The 20,904-nt window shown below is 46.8% G+C and overlaps 2 protein-coding genes across 3 annotated transcripts in view; both read right to left on the minus strand.

Moving 5' to 3' along the window:
* The window catches only part of GPAT2 (glycerol-3-phosphate acyltransferase 2, mitochondrial), a 282,276-nt gene that overhangs the window by 227,055 nt on the left and 34,317 nt on the right, over nt 1-20,904 (minus strand). The window lies entirely within an intron of this gene.
* DUSP2 (dual specificity phosphatase 2) lies at nt 5,571-11,458 on the minus strand (the record flags this gene model as incomplete). Its single annotated transcript, XM_081871739.1, has 4 exons — nt 5,571-7,800; nt 8,474-8,693; nt 9,668-9,810; nt 11,071-11,458. The coding sequence occupies 4 exons, from the start codon at nt 11,456-11,458 to the stop codon at nt 7,586-7,588; spliced, it is 966 nt and encodes a 321-aa protein (XP_081727865.1). The 3' UTR covers nt 5,571-7,585.

Here is a 20,904-nt window from a genome sequence, read left to right on the forward strand (position 1 = left end):
TGATCCTCATTCCTGGTGCCCAGAAAAATTACAGAGATGTACTGAAAGTTTTGCCCATTCAGGAATTGCCTTGCTGGATCAGGCCCGTAGCTGTCAACATTTCCCTTTTTTAAAGGGAAATTCCCTTATTCCAAATACGATTCCTTGCAAGAAAAGGGAAAAGTTGACAGCTATGATCAGGCCCCCTAGCCCAGCTTTTTTTTGCTTCTAGTTTTAGTGTGTTTATTGTGAATTGCATTTATATTTCACTGTTCATGTAAACGGCCCAGATTATGTGCTTGGATTGCTGACACAGCAGTGTAATAAACAAACAAATAGTTATTTATAGAAATAAATAATAGGGGGCATAAAAGGCAGTGTTTCAGCAGGTGCAACTTGAGGCCAGGGATCAGGACCTGCGGTTGGCATTGTCAGGGACCTGCTGGTGCTCACTCCCCCATTTCTCATACCTTCCAACATTTCTCCGAAGAAAATAGGGACGTGCCATTCCATATTGATAATTTTATTATTTATACCCCACACATCTTACTGGGTTGCCCCAACCACTCTGGGCAGCGTCCAACATATATAAAAATATAAAAAATATTAAACATAAAAAACTTTCCCTATGCACAGGATTGCCTTCAGATGGCTGCGGGGTCTGATAACTCCATACCCTCCAACATTTCTCCAATGAAGGTAGGGACGTCCTAAAGAAAAGTGGAATCAAATCTAGAATCAAATCAGAAACCGAGATTCTCTAAATCAGTGATGTTCCTGGAAAATAGGGGCACATGGAGGGTCTGCTTTATTTCACCTCCTTGCTAATTGTTTGCCTGCCTCGTCCAAGCGCATCATCAACAGCCAGGCTGTTTTCACCGCCATTGCTCTCTCCTTCTGAGAAGTGATGGGGATTAGGTCTTGATGGAGAGGGCAAGCAGATGGCCAGTGGTGAAAGTGGCAAAGAAGTGAGCCCAATCAGTGCCCACTATGGGCATTTTGCCCAAGGCCAGCCCCCAGCCCCCATTCTTCACTTCCAAGCTAACACTGCCATAGGTCCATCTGCTTCAGTGCAAAGGTTTTGAACAGCCCAAAGAAGGAGGCACCGTGTCGCTGTTTTCCTGCTCTTATAAGCACCATCTAGCCACAAGGGGGCAGTCAGACTCAGCTAAACCAAAGAGGATGTGCAACAGATGCTTCTATACATCATGTTTGGGGCTCCAACTCCCATCAGCCCCAGTCAGCCAGCACAGCTGTCTGAAACAAAACATCTGGAAGTTACCAGGTTGGCAAAGGCTAATATAAATGGACAGACACATACACACATGCCCCATACTAACCCAAATGTCCTTGTTCCCTCTCTGATGTGCTAAACAATATTACAAAGAGATGGAGAACAAATATTTGTTTTTAACAGGAGATTAGACAAAATCAGAAAAGTAAGACTTTTTAAGAAGCTGATATTATCTATACTTGGCATGGCTAGAAGTTTCTGCAGCCAATCGGAAGCTGCGCCTTGGTTTCTGAACATTTTGGAAGTTGAACAGACTTCTGGAACGGATTCCATTCGACTTCCGAGGTACCACGGTATATCCCACAAGTCCCTGGTTCAAAGTTCGCCTAAGCTATTCACTTGCCTCAGTAGCCTTTGGGAGTGCCTTGTTGTATCAAGCCCTCATGGAGGTTTATAATGCTGGCCTTGTGTGGCTGAGAGAATGACCATGATGTGATGTGTAATGTTCTTTGAAATATATTATTACTGCCTTCAAGGAAAATAGGGGTCAGGTGCACACATAAGGGCAATGGACTGTGTGTACGCATTCATGCGTAAGCAGGCCAGCATGAAAGAATATCTGAATATGCCATGGCTATCTTTAGGGCCTGTGCTGGTGCCCACAAGTGAGTGAACATCTGTGACTGGGATTTTCTAGCTGAACGTGGCTGTTTCGGGTGAGTGGGCTGAGATGAAGTAATTCTGCTGGGTAAATTTAGTGCAAACAGAATGTTTCTGGCTGTTGGGGGGGTAACTGACACATAGAACAGGGGTGCCAACTTGAATGAAATATGGTGGGGGTCCAGGTAAGCCCTGCACAATCAATCAATCAATCAATCACATTACACGGTGCACACAAACCATTTGAATGAGAATGTCCATCAACTTTGTCGGGGCCCAGCCCCCTCAGATATTTTATTGCAGGGGCTGAAGCCCCCACGGCCCCTACAGTTGGCTCCTATGACATAGAGACAGAGTCCATTGGTATTTCTGATGGAGGTGAAATAGCAAGAAATGAAAGTTCTTGAGAAGGTTCTAGGGTGCTTTTTCCTTTTCTTCACCCTTACTGTAACTTCTGATCTCCCAAATCTGAGAAGGGCTGTTAACTTTATTTTCTTTTACTGCCCCTGACCCTGTGCCTTTATAATCTGGCATACAGAAGTTAAATGGGTGAATCTCTTCCTGGCAAGATATGTGAAAGACCACACACAGGTACGTAATCTTAATCTCTCTCTCTCTCTGGTGCTGCTGTTAAAAAGGTACAGGGGAGGAAAAAGCATGGGAGGAAATGGAAACCCCAAATTGGCACAATCTTGCCCAAAATTGGTGCCAGTGGTAGTGCTGCTTTTCCACCAGAGGCAGATGTGGCACTTCCCATTTCACCTCAGATGATGAAACGGGACGTGCTGCCCCTGTTGGTCTCTGAGGCATAGTTTGACACTCTAACACAGGATAGACAAAGGCATGGCCCTTGGTGCCTTTTTCGACGGCCTTTGGTAACATTTGATGCCCCCCAAGCCCAGTCAGTGAGGCACGGGGCTTGGGGAAGGAGGCACAAGGCACTGACAGGGTCCTAGAGTTATCCTGCTGATATAAGAATTCTAAGTTCTCAAATATAGAATAAATGTTCATAAATGTAGAAAGCAAACAGACATGTAAGTATATAAATCACATATCTGAAATAGTACAGGAGAGCAATCCTGAAACCATTCTGACTCTCCCAAATTGACCTCAAATATTTCTCTGCAAGGAGGGAGGAAATGGGAAAAGCTTTCCAGTTGTCTTTGGAGTGTAGGGGCTTACACCTCCCTGCAAATAGAGTCTGGCAAGTATCTGTTAAGATGAGAAAACTATCAGTATGGGTAAGAGATTCAGGAACTAAAGTATTTACCATCTCAAAGGAATGGCCAGGCTACCCAGAAAATGCAACCAAGTAAGGTATTATCAGGTATCCTGGCAAACTTGAGAGAAGCAACACTCTCAAATTTCTGCTGGAGACCGCCTCCTTCAGTGATGTATGTATGATGTTTTTGGGGGTGGCCTTGGGTTAGAGGTGTGGGCAATTTCAAAAGTCTTTATAGGGGCTTGTGCACCATTGTTCTGGGTCCCTCCTACCTCCTTGTAAGGAGGGGAGGGAACTCTGTTGTGACAGAAAAATAAAGCTCTGCCTTGCTTTCTATGGAACTTGCCTCCATCCATTCGTCTCTAACTGATCATGGACTTAGGGGACTCAGTCCCTTGGGCAGCAAAAGCCAATCCCCCTATTTTATGTATAACACTGCCTCCTTCCCAAAGCCTAGTTAGTGCTTTCCCAGATTTGGGAAGGAGATCTTAAACCATGTCTGAGAGACTAATGGAGGTTGCAGGTGTAGCTTTGCCTCTATGCAAGGTAGGATGTCAGTGGGTTTTCAAAGCACCAGACCTTAGCTGCTGGACTCAGCTGATCAGCTAGTGGCAGGTGTCTGTGATAGGCCCATGGTCCTGTATCAGGTTTTTTTTTCCCCTGGAAGAGGGAAGGATTAGAAAATGTACTCTTTCCCCCTCCATCTCAATATCCCACCTGCCACTCACAGCTAATTCCTCCTGCTGACACACAGCCTGGATCCCCCCCCCCCCCAGAGGGATGGCTCTGGTCTAGACAGGGCAACTTGCCATGATCCAGAGATGGACTGATTGAGGGCAAGCAGAGGTCAACTAAAGCTCTTGGCCTCTGCGAGGAAGGGGGCATCAATCTTTCTCCGCCAGCTGCCTTGACAAAAACATCAGAGGTAAGGTCAAGCCACATGGCCACAGATAAGCTTCCACGAGCTTATTCTGTAATCAAATCAAAGGTCTGTACTAAAGGAACACCAGTATTATTTTAAGCAGCTAGCGCTGAACAGCAATGAAGCATCTGAGCTGGACTCCTGGGTTCAAAGCTTACATCACTGCAGCCATAAACTCTTTAGGACTGGTGACATGACTGATGAGAACTATTGACAAATTGAAGGGTTTTATTTTAAAAAAGGGACACGGGTGGCACTGTGGGTTAAACCTCAGTGCTTAGGACTTACTGATCGCATGGTCGGCGGTTCGAATCCCCGCGGCGGGGTGAGCTCCCGTCGTTTGGTCCCAGCTGCTGCCCACCTAGCAGTTCAAAAGCACCCTTAAGTGCAAGTAGATAAATAGGGACCGCTTTATAGCGGGAAGGTAAACAGCGTTTCCGTGTGTGGCACTGGTACTGGCTCACCAGTGCAGCTTCGTCACGCTGGCCACGTGACCCGGAAGTGTCTGCGGACAGCGCTGGCTCCCGGCCTCTTGAGTGAGATGAGCGCGCAACCCTAGAGTCAGACACAACTGGCCCGTACGGGCAGGGGTACCTTTACCTTTACCTATTTTTTAAAAAGAGATCACTTGTAGTGTGGATGCATCCTACTTTAAAGGTAGAGGGAGCCCTGACCATTAGGTCCAGTCGTGACCGACTCTGGGGTTGCGGCACTCATCTCGCTTTATTGGCTGAGGGAGCCGGCATTTGTCCACAGATAGCTTCTGGGTCATGTGGCCAGCATGACTAAGCTGCTTCTGGCGAACCAGAGCAGCACACGGAAATGCTGTTTACCTTCCGGCTGGAGCGGTACCTATTTATCTACTTGCACTTTGACGTGCTTTCAGACTGTTAGGTTGGCCTTGCCTTCCAGGGTTCAAGAAGTTGTGTCAGCTGGGCAAAATGTGTGTGTGTGTACAACATCAAGCTATGTATTTGTTCAACTTGTCTAAAAACTTAAAACTTGTTGTATTTGTTTTACCTTCTTACTTGAGTTCCAGAAGATAAAAGTGGGCTACACCTATACAGATGTCTTGGCCTTGGCTCACTGACTTTCCAGCGCAGACATCGAAATTGTTAAAGCCAGTCATCCTTGGCAGCAAGGGAACATACAGAGGGGACAGAGCAAGCGCTGGTCTGCTCTGGGAGTGACCTCTCTGCATACTTGGAAGCAGACTGGGAAGGGTGATGGGGAGCAGCAGGCACCCAGGAACCTAAGCTGGGAACGAGCCATGTCCCAAAGGCATGAGCTTCTCCATCCTGGCTGTGGCTCAGAGGGCTGAAATGATCTCCTGATACCCAGGACTCCTGTTCCTTTGACCAAACTGTGGGAGGCTGCAGGAGGCAGTGGAAGACAGGAGTGCCTGGCGTGCTCTGGTCCATGGGGTCACGAAGAGTCAGACAGAACTAAACCACAACAGCAACAACAACAATCCTTGGAATGCAAGGTGCTATTAAACCAATACCATGATAAATAAGGAAAAGACTGAGCCAGTCTCAAAGAGACTCAAGAAGCAATATAAAAACTGGTTGTTTATTGCAACAGGTAATAATAAATATAAAGTGCAAAAGACATTTACGATCAATGTCAGTCAAGAAAGAGGTGCTTCTCTTTCTTCCACCAATGTACAAACTGTATATTGCGGGGGAGGGGGGGCAGAAAGAGGTCACTGGGCACAACCCCCCAGAAAGTTTGCCTGTGCAAGCCTCATTGAAATGAGTGGGAGGTACACAGGACAGCCCAGTGAGTTTACGACAACACCCTGGGGAAGGGAAGGAGGGGTTTATTTGGCTGCAGTGGGTGTTGTCCATTCTCAGTGCATTCAGAAGAAGAGAGCTCCTTCCCCTACCCCCCCCCCCCGCTCCATACCAGAAGGCAGGATATTTGCCTGTTCTTCTCCAGGGCTGGGTGGGGGGACAGCTGTACAATTGGCAGTGAATTCTCCCCTCTTGATCTGGGGATGTGGAACCCAACTCTCACCCTAAAAAAGCTTATCGACTCCCAGTTTCACAGCATATATGAATAACGAGCAATCCGTTACGGATGGAGCTTGGTGATCTATGGCTGACCTGCATAAGGCTGGAGACCAGAGGCAAGCAGCTCATACCACTTGGACAATGGAGATACAGTCGTTCAAGGGTATAATCTTACTTCCTATGCTTAAAATAAAATCTGATCTACAGTTGTATTGAGGATAGTCAGGTGAAGATAGCCAACCAAGCTTCTTTTTAAAAGGACCTCTCACTTACATATTACTCAGTCTTTAAAGCTTCAGTGAAACAGCTTCACTTTTTCTGACAGAAGGCAGAGAGAAGCCTTTAAATGGGGAAGTGTGCTATCAATTCCTGCATAGGGCCAGCTGATCAAGATGTAGAAAAGGAGGGATTCTGGAGCGCCTTAGCCATAGGACTATAAAGTCACCTCCATTCAACCTGAATTCTCAGGCTGAAGGGAGAATTAGGCCAGTTGCAGTTAAGTCTTCTTCAGCTTTTTCAAACCTGGGACTCACCTTAAGTCCAAACAAGCATTGAGGGACATACTTGTTTTGTCCTTTTGGCCAAGCCACAACCCAGCAGTGATTCCCAGTGCACCAGCTGAAGGGATGGCACAATGGTGAACAGACTGTTGGGACACAAGCAAGGCAGACTCAGGTTCCGAAAGGCCAACTCAGCCTATGGAACTTAGAGGGTGTCTAGATGCCAGTCACCCTCTTTGGTTAACCTTTCTCTCAAAAGCTGTTGCGAGGATCAAATGAGAAGAGCCTTGTTCATGCCACCTTAAGCTCCACGAAGGAAGGGTGAGATACACACCGGCAACGGCTATCCAACTATAAGCCTCTCGCTGGCTTGTTCACATTTTATACTTCACTTTGACATCAGCATACCATATAGGGTACAATGGCTTAACCCAGCCTTTGCTAACTTGGTGTCCTCCAGATCTACAACTCCCACAGTGTTCGAAACATCTAGAGAACACCAGGCTGCTGAAGGCTGGATTAGCACAATATCATTGCATTACGATAATCAGTTCCCATTTCCCCAAGTAGCTTCAACCTCACAAAAGGAAAACCTTCTGATAATCCTGTCAGGAGTCTGCAGCACAGCTGCATTACCAGTGCTAGGCTATGATGCCACAGCGTTAAGCTGCAATTATTTGCGTTTGGGGTGGGTGTAGACAGCAATGACCAATAAGCACTGGCTTTGGACTGTAGCAGAGAAGGTGAGAATGCATCACCGGAAGAGATCTGGCCTTAAAGCTCTTCCCCAACAAAGGGACAGGACAGCTTCCCAACACACAGTTGGAGCCACCATCTTTTCTTCACTCCTGATACACTCTTGTTTGGCTTTTGCAGTCATGAGATTGAAGTCAGGATTTAGTGCAATAGAAAACAAATGAACAAAAACCACAACATTGTCCTTTGCTGCAGCACCCGCTTGGAGATGTAAACAGAAACACACATTATCAGTCTTTTTGTCCGCAGAGAGGAAGGTTGCTCCACCCTCCCAGCTGGGTCTGTGGGGCGGCTGGGCTAATGACACAGCACCTCCGTCTCGAACTGCAAGAGCTGCCCCATGAAGCCAAAGTTGGGAGAGATCACCCCACGGCGCTGCTTGACAAAGTCGAAGGCCTCTTCCAGCCGCACCCGGCGGCTCTGGATCAAGTAGGCAAGGCAAATGGTGGCCGAACGGGAGATGCCAGCTTGACAGTGCACCAGCACACGCCCACTGCTGTTCTTCACCGAATCTGCAGGAGGAGCAAGCAAGAACAGCCACATAAGAGACAGCCCTAGAGCCAGAAGAAGACATATCCAAGGAGCAAGTGCATTTATGGGGCAAGGGGGCCATTTTTGTTGCCTGCATGGTAGGAGGCAGGATGGTAGAGAATCTGCTCTGCAGGCAGAAGGTCCCATGTTCAATCCCTGGCATCTCCAGGGAGGACTGCAGACCACTGCCAGCCAGTGTAAACAATATAGATCTAGATGGGCCAATATGAGGCAGCTTGCTGTTTTCCTAATCCATAAGACGGGGAATCTTCTACCAAGTAACTTCTCAAAAGAAGGGTGGGAGGGTGTGCATCTGTGTGTCTGCTTGGCATTCTGCGTGGTACAGCTTTGGAGGTCAACCCCCAACCATCTATAAAACCGTCTTGTCACTCACAACATTAAGCAAAATAGAGGTTCAAAGCATATCAGTGTGCTATGGGAATAGCAAATCTCTCAAAATCTCTTCCACTATCACAAGGGATAACTTAATCCACTGGAATATGAGGCAGGTATGGATAACAGTTTCTCTACCACCCATTTGTGGCAAAATCCTCCCCACAAAGTGGCAAGATGGTGCAGAGAACCAAGCCCACCATTCGGGAACGAGAGTTCTTTGTGCAGAAAAGGTTTGCCTGACTGGCCACCTGCACTTACCAATGAAGTCAATGGCTTCCTGGAACCACACACTGATCTCAGCCATGTGGTTGTCTTCCACTGGGATGCTCTTGTACAGGAACTGGCCTTCGAAGCAGTTGGGACAGCTGGAGGAGACATTGAGCACAGCAGTGATTCCGAGGGACTCCAGAACCTCCCGGTTGGAGGAGTGGTAGCAGCTGCCCAGGTAGAGGAATGGCAGAATCTCCACTGGGCCCCCCTGCAGAAAAGAGAAAGAACAAGGAGAGTGCGCCCATCAGCCTTTGTGCCAAAATAGGATTGATGGTAAATATTGTAGGGATGAACCAAGGAGTGTTACTACTATGCTATCAAGGTTTATTAGTAGATTAATAAACTAAGCTGATAATGCCAAGGTTGCAGGTTCAATCCCTGTATGGCATAGCTGCATATTCATGCACTGCAGGGGGTTGGACTAGGTGACCCTCAGGGTCCCTTCCAACCCCACATTTCTATGATTCTATCATTTAGTTGGTTAATGGGCAAGAGCTTTGAGCTGAAGAGACTTCTGCTTTTTAAAAAAAGGGTTATTTGAGTCTTGTATGTTACTGCAAAAGGGAGGAAAGAAAAAAAACATTAGAGATAACTCTTCCTTCTAACAAAACCCTTGCTAATTAAACTATAAACTCTTGGACTTCCTTGGATATCTTCACAACCATCTATATTGAGGTTTTGGTAATATGCAGTCGTAAAAAAAAAAACTGATTTAAGTTTTTTTAAATTTATCTGTTACTAGGCAGACCATAGGCACCAACTAGGGGGGCCGGGGGGCACGACTGACATTAGCACATCACACAACATGCTGGTGTTACTTGCGTACGTCATGTGGTACCGGCCCCCTCAATTGCGGGGGCAAGGCAGCGCGCTTGAGACAGACAATGCATCAGGTGAAATCCTTAAAGTAGGTGACAGCCTTGGTGGTTACCAGCTCCAAGCCTCAGGGAGAGGGTGGACAAGAACACCTGAATAAATATACCTTTATGCAGTCTCAATTGTATTTTGTCATGTGAGCAGTAATTTTACTAAGATTACTCACATAGCAAAGTCTAGACAGTGCAATTAAATGGCCCAGAATATTAATTTTAAAAAATATCTGCTTAGCGTAATATGTGGGGGAGGGGGGAATTGGTATTTCGGCTTCTTGCTGCTTTGGTCTCCAGATTCACATGAACTTACCTGGTCATAAAATGGAGTAATTGCTTCTGTGCTGTTGTCTTCAGGGCTTTGGAGAGCAGGAGATGGAGATGGAGGCGATGTAGAAGGTGTTGGCGATGTGAAGCACAGTTCTGGATAACTGGCTTGGAAATTCTCAAAGCCACCTAAACATCAGACGAATGAAGAGTTTTTAGTGTGTATCTCAATTGAGGATGAATGTTATACAGATGCAACCGCGAAGGACATATCGAATTGGAATAGTTCATAGTGACCACACATTTCATTCAGATCTATTCATAGTGCCTTTAAAATACACTTTCATTAAAAAGTACCTGCAGTTACACCACTATTGTGGCCACAAACTTTAACCTGTGTTTGTGATATCTTGTATGATTGATTATTTTATGCATGGATGGGCCCTGATTTTAGTGCGGCCATGCTGTCAGTAACAAATGTATTTATTTGGTATCTGGTGTTGTTGTTTTTTGGTGTTCATGCAGCCTAATGAAGGTGCTACATTATGTGACAGTGCAAGAGTGATATGGCTCTGCATGCAATATCAAAAGCAGACATGGTTACAATACTGAAGGTGCTAATCAGATTAGAGAATGACCTGTTCACTTTAGCACCAGGGCAGCCATTGTGAAAGGGATTTGTACATCCACTGCTTTAATTCCAATTTAGTTACCACTATAGCAGGCAGACTTAGCTGCAAGTAACCTTGGGAACAGCTGGGGTGAGTTTAGATGAGAATAGCAATTCTATTCCAGGGCTATCCTGGCTTTATGTTAATGCCTCCTAATTAAACTAAAAAAATAAAATCCCCCCTAAAACTGAATTTTCTTCAGTTCTCCCAATTAAAGATGCAGTTGGACTCAAAGGTTTTGGGGAAAAGGTGAGGAACTCAACTAAGTGTAGACTTGCCTTGGCAAGTTAAAACCTCTGAAAAGATTGCTGTAATACATCAAGGCTTTTTATTTTTTCCTATCAAGTCAAAGCGGCGTGTTTGAACTTGAAGCAACTCCTTTCCACCCCAAAATAATTATAATTATTAATGTTATCCCACCCACCATCCCAAAATAGCACAGGATAAAAGTTTAATAGATATAAATAGATTGCCTCTTGACTAAGATCTACTTCGAGCAGGCCTCCTTAAATTAATAGGCTTGAGAGAGTAGTAATGTCCATTAATTCCAGTGGGTCTACTCCGAGTAGGCCTAGCATTTGATGTAACCTATCATGTATGTCCATGTAGAGTGGGCAAATCGAGAGGCTGTGACTGGCCCACCGACACCTAGCGCGCTTCAGTCAGTCCTGGGTGGGGATCTGCACCCTTCCGGGGGCCACCATCTACAGCCCCCCCCCTTTCCTTCAAGCCCCATCCCGAAGACTCGCCCCCTCCCTTCCCTGGCGGCGGCGCTCACCTTGCAGCAGGTAGATGTGCGCGGTGCCGGCCCGCTCCTCCCGCAGCAGCGCGTTGAGCAGCAGGCGGGCCAGGCTGTCGGGGCGCAGCGCGGCCGGCGAGCGGCTGGCCTCGTCCAGCACCACCAGGTGGCTGAGCTCGCCCTGGCGCAGCCGGCCCAGCAGCGCCCGGTCGGGGAGCAGCCAGTCCAGGCTGACGGCGCTCCGGCCGCGGGAGCGGCGCCGCAGCAGCCCGTTCCAGTGCACGGGCCGCGAGTCCAGCAGGTGCGCCTGGCAGAAGGCCAGGAAGGGCCGGCAGTCCAGCGCCAGCGTGCGCGCGCTCTCCCGGGGGTCCCGCAGCAGCGCCGCCAGCCCGGAGCTCGCCAGGGCCACCACCTCCTCGATCACCATCCTTGCACCGGCCGAGATCGAGGGGGAGGGCAAACAAGAGTCAGAAAGGTGGAAGGCGGAGGCGAGCTTTCGCGCAAGAGTCCCGGCGATGCCTCTCCTGCAAGTTGGTCCCAGTCTGCAGCCCAGTTCCGCGCGGCAGCTTAAGTACCGCGCCGCTCGCGGGCGGTGCTCCTCCCCGGGCTGCCATATATGGAAGTGTGCGTCACCGAGGAACTCCCAGGCCGGGCCCTTCCCCCTCACGTGGAGGGAGAGGAGCCGCGCTGGGGCCGCCGCGCTGGATCCGGAGGCAGCCAGACGGAATGAGATTATCCGCCTTGGCCCGTATTGGGGAGGAGGAACTGTTTCCTTTTCGTGCCAGTCTCTTCCGTCACCAGACCTCAAAGCAGCCGCAGATGGAAGTTAGAGACTCGCCTGCTAAGAGGATCAGCCTGGCCCCTGAGAACGGGAATATGCGCCTAATATTTCCCTTAAAACTCTAAAGGACTACGTGTATGTGTGAATGGGCCACTGTAGGCATCATACACTACAGAAACATTTTGCATATTTCCTTCCTTCAGCTCAAAGGGTTCTTTTCGGTGAACTGCATTTAGCAGCCAACAATCATGGAATCAATTAACTATGGACTTGGAAGAGACCCGAGCGTCCTCTGTTCCAAGCCCTTGCAACGCAGCAATCACAACTAAGAAACCCCTGACAGATGACCACCCCCACCGCTGTTAAAAACCTCCAATGAAGGGCAGTCCACAGCTTCCTAAGGCAGTTCCTTCCACTGTCAAACAGCTCCTAGCTTCAGAACATTCTTCATATTTAGTTGAAATTTCCTTTTTTGCAATTTGAATCAATTGGTTTGGGTCCTACCCTTCAGAGCAGCAGAAAGCAAATTTGCTCCGTCTTCCATGGGACAACCCTTCAGATATTTGGATAGTTAAGTGTTTTTATTTATTTACTTGATTCTCAACTGTTGTCAAGAAACCTGATAAATTCTTGTCTCTTTTTTTCTTTTGGTGTGTTGGGCCTAGTTGATCACACAAAAGGAGTGTGTGTGTGTGTGTGTGAGAGAGAGAGAGAGAGAGAGAGAGAGAGAGAGAGAGAGAGAGATGGATGTCCATCAATTGTATTCCATCCTGTGCCCCCACCATATCACAATCATCTAAACATTATGTTTGGGAATTATTTCCCCTTCCTCACCTACGCCAGTTGTCTGCTTTGTCATAACAAATTAGCACATACAGTGGTACCTCGGGTTACAGGCGCTTCAGGTTACAGACTCCGCTAACCCAGAAATAGTACCTCGGGTTAAGAACTTTGCTTCAGGATGAGAACAGAAATCGCGCGGTGGCGGCGCGGCAGCAGCAGGAGGCCCCATTAGCTAAAGTGGTACCTCAGGTTAAGAACGGTTTCAGGTTAAGAACGGACCTCCAGAACGAATTAAGTTCTTAACCCGAGGTACCACTGTACAGGCTCCATGGGAAGAAAGAATTCTGCAAAAGGGATCACCCTCACCTCCTGCCAGCAGGTAGTGCTGCAGTCATTAAGGCATCCAAGGATATGCTTCTCAAGAGATTAAGACACAGCAGTGTTGCAAATTAATCTAGGATGTTCTCTCCTGATATTCATTACCTGATTTGTGTTCCCCAACCTGCAGCCCTCCTGAACTCCTGTTCAATGAAGCTGTGCCACCTGAACATACACAACAGCTGTGTCCCAAATGTACACACCTCAGCTTAACTGCAAAGTGAATGTGGCTTCTTATGTTTTGTTATTTCAGATAAAAGCTGGTCTGTGGTGAAATGCATCCAACAGGAGTATCCATAAGAAACTACAGGACAGACACAGATTGTGGCAAATGTTACCTGTACTCTGCTTCAAACACCAGTGGGGGAGCACACTGGAGCCAGAGTAAACAGTAATGTGTATACAGCCTAGGACTACAGCCCTGGGCACAGTTAACTTGGGTGTAAGTCCCAGTTAACTCAATGGTGCCCTGAGTAGACAAGTGCAAGATTCCACTGTAAATTGCTGTATTGAAGCCTATTCCGAATCTGCTGGGAGGTGGGGCTCAGTCAACAAGGGACAGAATAGAAGGGAGGAATATGAGCAGATTCAGGTCCTGAGGGTGAGTTTCAGCTGAGAATAAGAACTAAAAGCTTAAGCTAAAGACTTAATGAACAAATGTGAATTCCATCATCCCAGAGAAGAGAAGGAGGTGAAACTGGTAGCTACAGTGTGGAGTTCTTAACTCCTGTATACCGGAAACTGAAGGCAATAAACAACATGCTTTATTGGTTTTGATGAGGGTTATAAATATCGTATGTATTGAGTACCATTTAATAAGCAGCCTCTGACTTTTATAGGGAATTCCACAGTAGCATTTAGGATATTGGAAACACAACTTGGAACTGCAGAATGGAGACTCCTTGTTCATATTTCTTAATCAATTAGGATATAGAGCAAAATTGGATCCTGAACTGGAATATTTTGAGATCCGTGTTTTTAGATCAGGTGCTGATGCTGCTTTTTATATTGCTTCTTAAATGTCTGCCTGGTCTGCGCAATAGGGACTAAGCAAGGACAATAAAATGCATTTCGAGGAATCACACAAGGTCACGTGAATGTATGCTCAGCTGATTTCCATGAGAAGCTGGTGGTGCACTGAATGAACACTCAGGCAGGCCTACACAGTGGCCTTTGAGGAAGAGCATGAACCTGGTGCCTAGGGAAGGGCAAATGCGCACAACTCAAAACAAGCCTGTGAGGCTAAATTCAAATCACTTTTCAACTGACCACCCTAGAGCCAAATATAAAGCCATACAGTGGTACCTCTGGTTGTGAACAGGATCCGTTCCGGAGCCCAGTTCGCAACCTGAGCAGAACGCAACCTGCGTCTGCGGATCACAATTCACCCCTTCTGCACATGCATGTGACGTTATTTTGAGCATCTGCGCATGCGCAAGCGGCAAAACCTGGAAGTAACCCGTTCCGTTACTTCTGGGTCGCCGCGGGACACAACCTGAAAAGATTTAACCCGAAGCGTCTTTAACCTGAGTTATGACTGTATCTGTTTCCCAGTGGCCATTCAGAGTCAAACAATATGTTACATTTGCCGTATAGTTAGGACTGTCCCAACCGTTATCCAAGGCAAGAGCCCCATGGCTTTTCTTCCCTGGTTGGCCCCCTCTGCTGTCCCCTGTCCTGGCCACCCTAAACCAGCTGTCAGTGGCTGCTATAGATGGGGTGGGAGGTGCTATTCCATCAGAGACGGAAGGAAGATGCAGTTACCAGTTCAGTTGACTTTTGTACATGGGAAGTTGTTATCTTGCCCTTTGCTTCAGGGGGTGAAATGTCTTATAGTTTGCCCTTGAAAAAAACAAAAGCTGTCACATGGTGGAGTTAGGAAATTGAGCAGGATAAGGACCATGGCCTGGGGAGGGCAAGCTTAAACCTTTGTCTCTACCACAGTCCTTCTGCCCAGCACCACCTATTCACTATGTGGAGAAAAGGTCTTGCTGGTGCCTATTTCTTAAAAAACAGAAAACAAAACCTACCATACAAGGGGAAATGGTGTGTCAAAATGCCACTTCTAATCTGACCCTGAGTCATTTCAGTCCAGGCAAGGGATGGAAGAATCTGTCAATTTTAGTCCTCTCAGTTTTTAATGGCTCCAGTCCTAAATTCAGTTCTCCGCATTTTGTTATTTAAAAAAAAAAACCATCATGAAAACTCATGAGCATTCTTCTAATACCAAATTCTTCTAATAAACACGTTTTATGTACAGTTGTAACTTATGTACACATTTTTTGCAAGCAACTTCCCCTAACTTAATGCATTTTGATGTGCTATTTTCACCAATACATTCATTTTTATGCGCACTTTCCCAATCTTTACACTGAATTGGAGCAATGGTCATTTGGGTTTTCCGAGGATTGCTGTTTGTTCCAATTCAGCTGTAAAGAGTGTGTTTTCTAGGGGAAAGCTCCAGGGCAAATACAAAACGGCTCAGACCCATGCATAGAAAGCATGGAACAAGTGAAAAATTGCTCAGGCCTGTGCTTCCTGCATTGCAGAGGGTTGGACTAGATGATTCTCAGGGACCCTTCCAACTCTATAATTCTATGGTTCTAGGCATGGGACAAGCGGAAGTGTTGCCAAGCTCATTGTTTGGTTGGCAAACTGCATTGCAAAATTTAGATAAGTGCAAATTTTGGGCAATAGCTGTATTTTGGCTCCCATATTGTTTCAGAAACTGCACATTTGATCAATTTGGCTTAAATGAAACATGAATGGAATTTCGTTCTCTCCTGGCCCCCTGCACCAGGCCTTCTCCAGTTGTTCCAGTATACCTGAAGGAGCGAATCCACCTGGACACTGAGGTCCAGCGCCAAGGGCCTTCTGGCAGTTCCCTCATTGCGAGAAGTGAGGTTACAGGGAGCCAGGCAGAGGACCTTCTTGGTAGTGGCGTCCTCCCACCAGATGTCAAAGAGAACAACAACTACCAGATTTTTAGAAGACATCTGAAGGCAGCCCTGCTGAGGGAAGCTTTAAATTTTTGATGCATTACGGTATTTTAATATTTTGTTGGAAGCTGCACAGAGTGGCTGGAGAAGCCCAGGCAGATGGGCAGGGTATAAATAAATGAATTATTATTATTATTATTTATTATTATTTTCCAGCTACCTGCGCCTTTTCCAGTTGCACAAGACAACCGAAGGCATTGCTTGGAGCACCAATATTTTTCTGGGTGCCACTGAGAAAGCATGTGATCCACATGGCACAAACCAATGCTCTCAGAAACTTTGGAAGGACTAATAATTTCTCCCCCTGGAGCTGACCAAGCAAATTCCATCCAGCCCAACCCCCACTCTCTTAACAAAGGCCAACTAGATCCGTTTATTCATTATTAATTTACATTTATATCCTGCCTTTCTTCCATCACGAAAGTGTACAAGTGGCTCCCAGGCCCAGACCTGCTTAGTTATGTTAAGAGTCTAAGAAGAGCCTCCTGGATCCAGCCACTGGCTCCTCTAGTCCAGCACCCTGTTCTCACAGTGGCCAACCAGATCCCTGTGGAAAACCAGCAAGCAGAACGTGAGCATAAGAACTCTCTGCCCTCCTGTGTTTTCTGGACAAATGGCATCCAGAAGCATTTCGGCTTTGGACAGTGGAGGCAGAGCAGAGCCTTCATGGCTAGTAGCTGTCAATAGTCCTCTCCCATGAATTTGTCCAATAGTCTTTTAGAGTTAGTAAAGGTAAAGGGACCCCTGACAATTAGGTGCAGTCGTAGCCGACTCTGGGGTTGGGGCGCTCATCTCACTTTATTGGCCGAGGGAGCCGGCGTACAGCTTCTGGGTCATGTGGCCAGCATGACTAAGCCGCTTCTGGCGAACCAGAGCAGCGCACGGAAATGCCGTTTACCTTCCCGCCGGAGCGGTATCTATTTATCTACTTGCACTTTGACGTGCTTTCAAACTGCTAGGTTGGCAGGAGCAGAGACCGAGCAACGGGAGCTTACCCCATCGCGGGGATTCAAACCGCAGACCTTCTGATTGGCAAGTCCTAGGCTCTGTGGTTTAACCCACAGCGCCACCCGTGTCCCTTCTTTTAAAGTTATGTTCCCTCTAAAGCTTGCTCCATGACACTCATAAGAGGAGCAGGATTGAGGTAGGGTAGCGGGGGGGGGGGGGTGTTCTTGGATAGGGTTGGAAAATATCACGGACTGTCTCTGTTCCTATTGGCTTGCTTGTTTACTTATGGTTTAAAACATTTGTGCTCCACCTTTTTATAACACTTCAGCCATGAAAAACAATCCTATTGCCCCCAAAAGCAGAGAGAAGAGATAAAGGGCAGAGAGCAGCAGCTCAAATGCAAAACTCCAGTGATGACGTCTCATCGCCCCCACCGCCAAGTTAAAATACATCTCTGGTACCACCTGTGCTTGTGGGTTTCCTTCCTGTCCCCTCCTTCTTTCACAGCCACAGTGACTCTCTTGCATTCCCACCCAGTTCCAGCCTCTGCAACTTTCAGATTAATCTTACCCACCTGCTTCCTGCTAGCAACACTTCCACTGCCAATTTTAAATAAATTCCTTCTGCCATTTATAGTTCTCCCCACCCCCTTGGTTTCCATTAACTACATGTCAACCTTTGCCAACCTGATGGCCTTTTTTCTTTTCTTTCTTTCTTTTTTTTTTGTATGTCCCCGTGTTACAAGAGAAGTTCACCAACTTTTTCTGGAAGCAAAGTGATGTTTAAAGTGCAAAAGTTTCCAAAATGTGGGATTCCAAACTGCACTCTACCTCTGAGCTGAATTGGAATAATTGATCCTTGTCATTAATTTGGATTTCCTCATGCCCAGCACAGTCAGCCTGATTGAGCATTATGAAAGTTCCATCGTCTTATGTAAGCTAGATCCCTTCATGCTGAGAAAGAGAGTGTAAAATCATAGAGTTGTGGAGTTGGAAGGGACCCGAAGGGTCATCTAGTCCAAGCCCATGCAATGCAATACCAACTTCTATAGCACACTTCTTCACAAAAGCTCATACCAATAACAAACTTAGTTGGTCTTTAAGGTGCTACTGGAAGGATTTTTTTTTATTTTGTTTCAACTACAGCAGACCAACACAGCTACCTATCTGTAACTAGAACTTCTATAGCATCCATGATAGATGGCCATTCAATCTCTGCTTAAATACCTCCAATGAAGGAGAATCCACAATCTCCTGCATAGCTTAACAAATCAAAAAACCATAAACTGAACATGATTGCTTAGCAAGTGTCAGGCTTCAGGGAATTGGCTTCCCCCCCATGGAATGGTTGATAAGCAGAACAAAGGAAAATGAGTCTTCTTACCAGTTATAAACTTTAATAATCACAGCGACAGAACAAAGAACACACCTCCTAGAATGGCGGTGCTCCCAGTTAAGGATCACACCCCCTTCCGTCCCTATGAAGCTACGTCACTCCTATGTAATCTGAACTTGTACCCACTGTGCTTTCTGTTCTAACACTTTCTGAGCTCTCCTTTCTTTGGAGAAGGGGGCTGAATGCTGTCCAGAGGCGGTGAATCTGTTAACCCTCTCTCTCCCAGTGTCTCTTCTCCTAGTTGTTCCCCATCCAGTATTTCCTAGCTTCTGCCTTCTGAACTATCTCCCTCTGCAAACCACTGTTCCAAATCTATACTGTCCTCCTGCTCCTGGGAAGGTTCAGGATCTGGAACAGGGGGAGGGGGAGGCTCCCACCGTTCCTCCTCAGTGCAGCCCCCCTCAGCACGGTCCCTGACATCAAGTAGAGACGAAAACATCCAACGTTTTTAATAATTTGGTTAATCAGCCAGGACCAAGGGCTCATCCACACTTAAGTTTGTCCTGTGATCTCTAGGCAAGGATCTGAGAGGTTTTTCTGCTGTTCCCCCAGGAAAACCTAATGTTCACTGCGGAATTTGAACAAACATCAATCCGCAGAAATCCGAATGCAAGTTTTCATGGGGAAAGTGGCAGCACACAAAAGAAAAACCTCTCAGACCCGTGACTAGAAATCACGGTACAAAGAGAAGTGTGGATGAGCCCCAAGAGTCCACAGTTCCATTGAGTTGATCTTTGGAGGGAGGACCATGTTGGAGGATACGTGTTTGGAAAATAAGTGGCTATTTTAGTTCTGCCTCTGCTAAGGGTGGGTGAATCTGCCAAATTCAGCTTCTCTCACTCTCATGTTTCCACCCTTAAGTTTCCACATGCATTTGCAAATTTTCCTGATTAAAATTTGTCTGCATTTCAATGCACACTTCTCCTCCTAATATACACGCTTTGGTATGCACCTTTGCCTTATGTATATGTTTGCAAGCAATGCTCCCTAGAATAATGTGGATTTGTATGTTATTTTTATGCACATTTCCCCTTCATATACACATTTTTGTACATAGTTTTTGGTTGGACGACTGCACTGTAAAATTCTGAGACCTCTGCATTGCACAGGTTTCCATCTTGTTCCTCTTTCCCTGCCTCCTCTGGGCCCCTCCTCATCTGCACAGAGAGAGGCCTGCCATGGCTTCCTGTATTGTGGTGGCAGTGTTCTATTTATCTTCTTCTTGTTGTTGTTGTTGTCTCTTTCCTCCACTGTGCATCATTTCCCCAGAAACAGAAGGCAGCCTACCCTGTGATGAGCAAAGGAGCGAAATGTTGCTTTAATGGGCCTCTCACTAGCCTGGAAGGGCCAACTCGGAGAGCCGACTCGTGCTGAGTTCCACGTGAGAGGTGCTTTCCTCCAGGGAGGCTGGCTTAAGCCCACAAACTAATAGGCACTTGTGGCAAGAATGGTGCCAGGCAGACGGCTTTGTTTCCCTTTTGCATTTGCCTTCCCAGGATGCTGCCGTGTTGTTCCCTAGCCAAAAAGCAAAGCATTCCAAGTCAATTAAGTTGGGGGCAACTCCCTGACCTGGGTGGCGCTGGCTTCGCTTGAGGTGTGTTTACTTCACTGCATGCCACTCTGGTTAGGGAATACTAGGGAAGGGGGAATGTGTAGCCACAGGGCACTGAATGGGTTAAGAATGCGCAAGGAGCCTTTTTATGTCCTGAGCATGCATCGAAAAAACACCTCTGTAGATTATTGTCTAAGGATTGGATAAGTTCATGGATCATGGGGTGGTTATCCAGTAGAACTAAAGCATGTAGAAGCATTGCGCCTCTGAAAACCAGAGGGGTGGACAGCCCCTGTTATCCCTGGCCATTGGCCATGCTGGCTGGGGATGGTAGGTGTTGCAGTCAGACAACATCTGGAGGACACCTGGCGGGGGAAGGCTGATGGAGGGACAAACAACAGGAGAGGGCGATTGTGCTCATGCTGTGCTTATAGCAGTTGCTGTCAAGTCAAGTCATTTTATTACAGTCAATAACCAGTATCAAAAAAAATTAAAAAAAAAATTACAAAATTTAAAAGCTCAAGGCAAAGTAAAATAATATAAAATCACATATGAAATAATATAAAACCATGTATACATGAAAGAGCAGTTCTGGGTGGTATGCCAGTTACTAGAAACGGCAAGTGGAGAGAGGGTTCTTATGCTTGGACACTGCTTGCTGGTTTCCCACAGGCATCTATCTGGTTGGCCCCTGCAGGAACATGATGCTGGAATTAATGGGCCATTGGCCTCATCCAAGAGGCTTTTCTGACGTGCTTATGCTCTGGGGTTTCCTGGCTGGCTGTCCTCTGTTGGAAACAGATTGCCCAACTAGATGGACTGGGGCGGCCATGTGTCTGGTTTTCCACTGTTGGAGCAATATAATTTAGCAAGACTCAGTAACCACATATGTCAAATGACAGTGGGGGGGGGCAGATGGAGGACAACCGCATCTTGCCCCCTTTCGTTTCACCCCCCTTGAATCCCCTGGTCCTGGGGGTGAAGAGAAGCTTGGTGTTGGATGTTTGTGCCAGGAGTAGTAAGGCAAGTTACCTGCT

The sequence above is a fragment of the Podarcis erhardii genome (assembly GCF_964252035.2).
Source record: "Podarcis erhardii genome assembly, chromosome: 7".
NCBI classification, from domain to species: domain Eukaryota; kingdom Metazoa; phylum Chordata; class Lepidosauria; order Squamata; family Lacertidae; genus Podarcis; species Podarcis erhardii.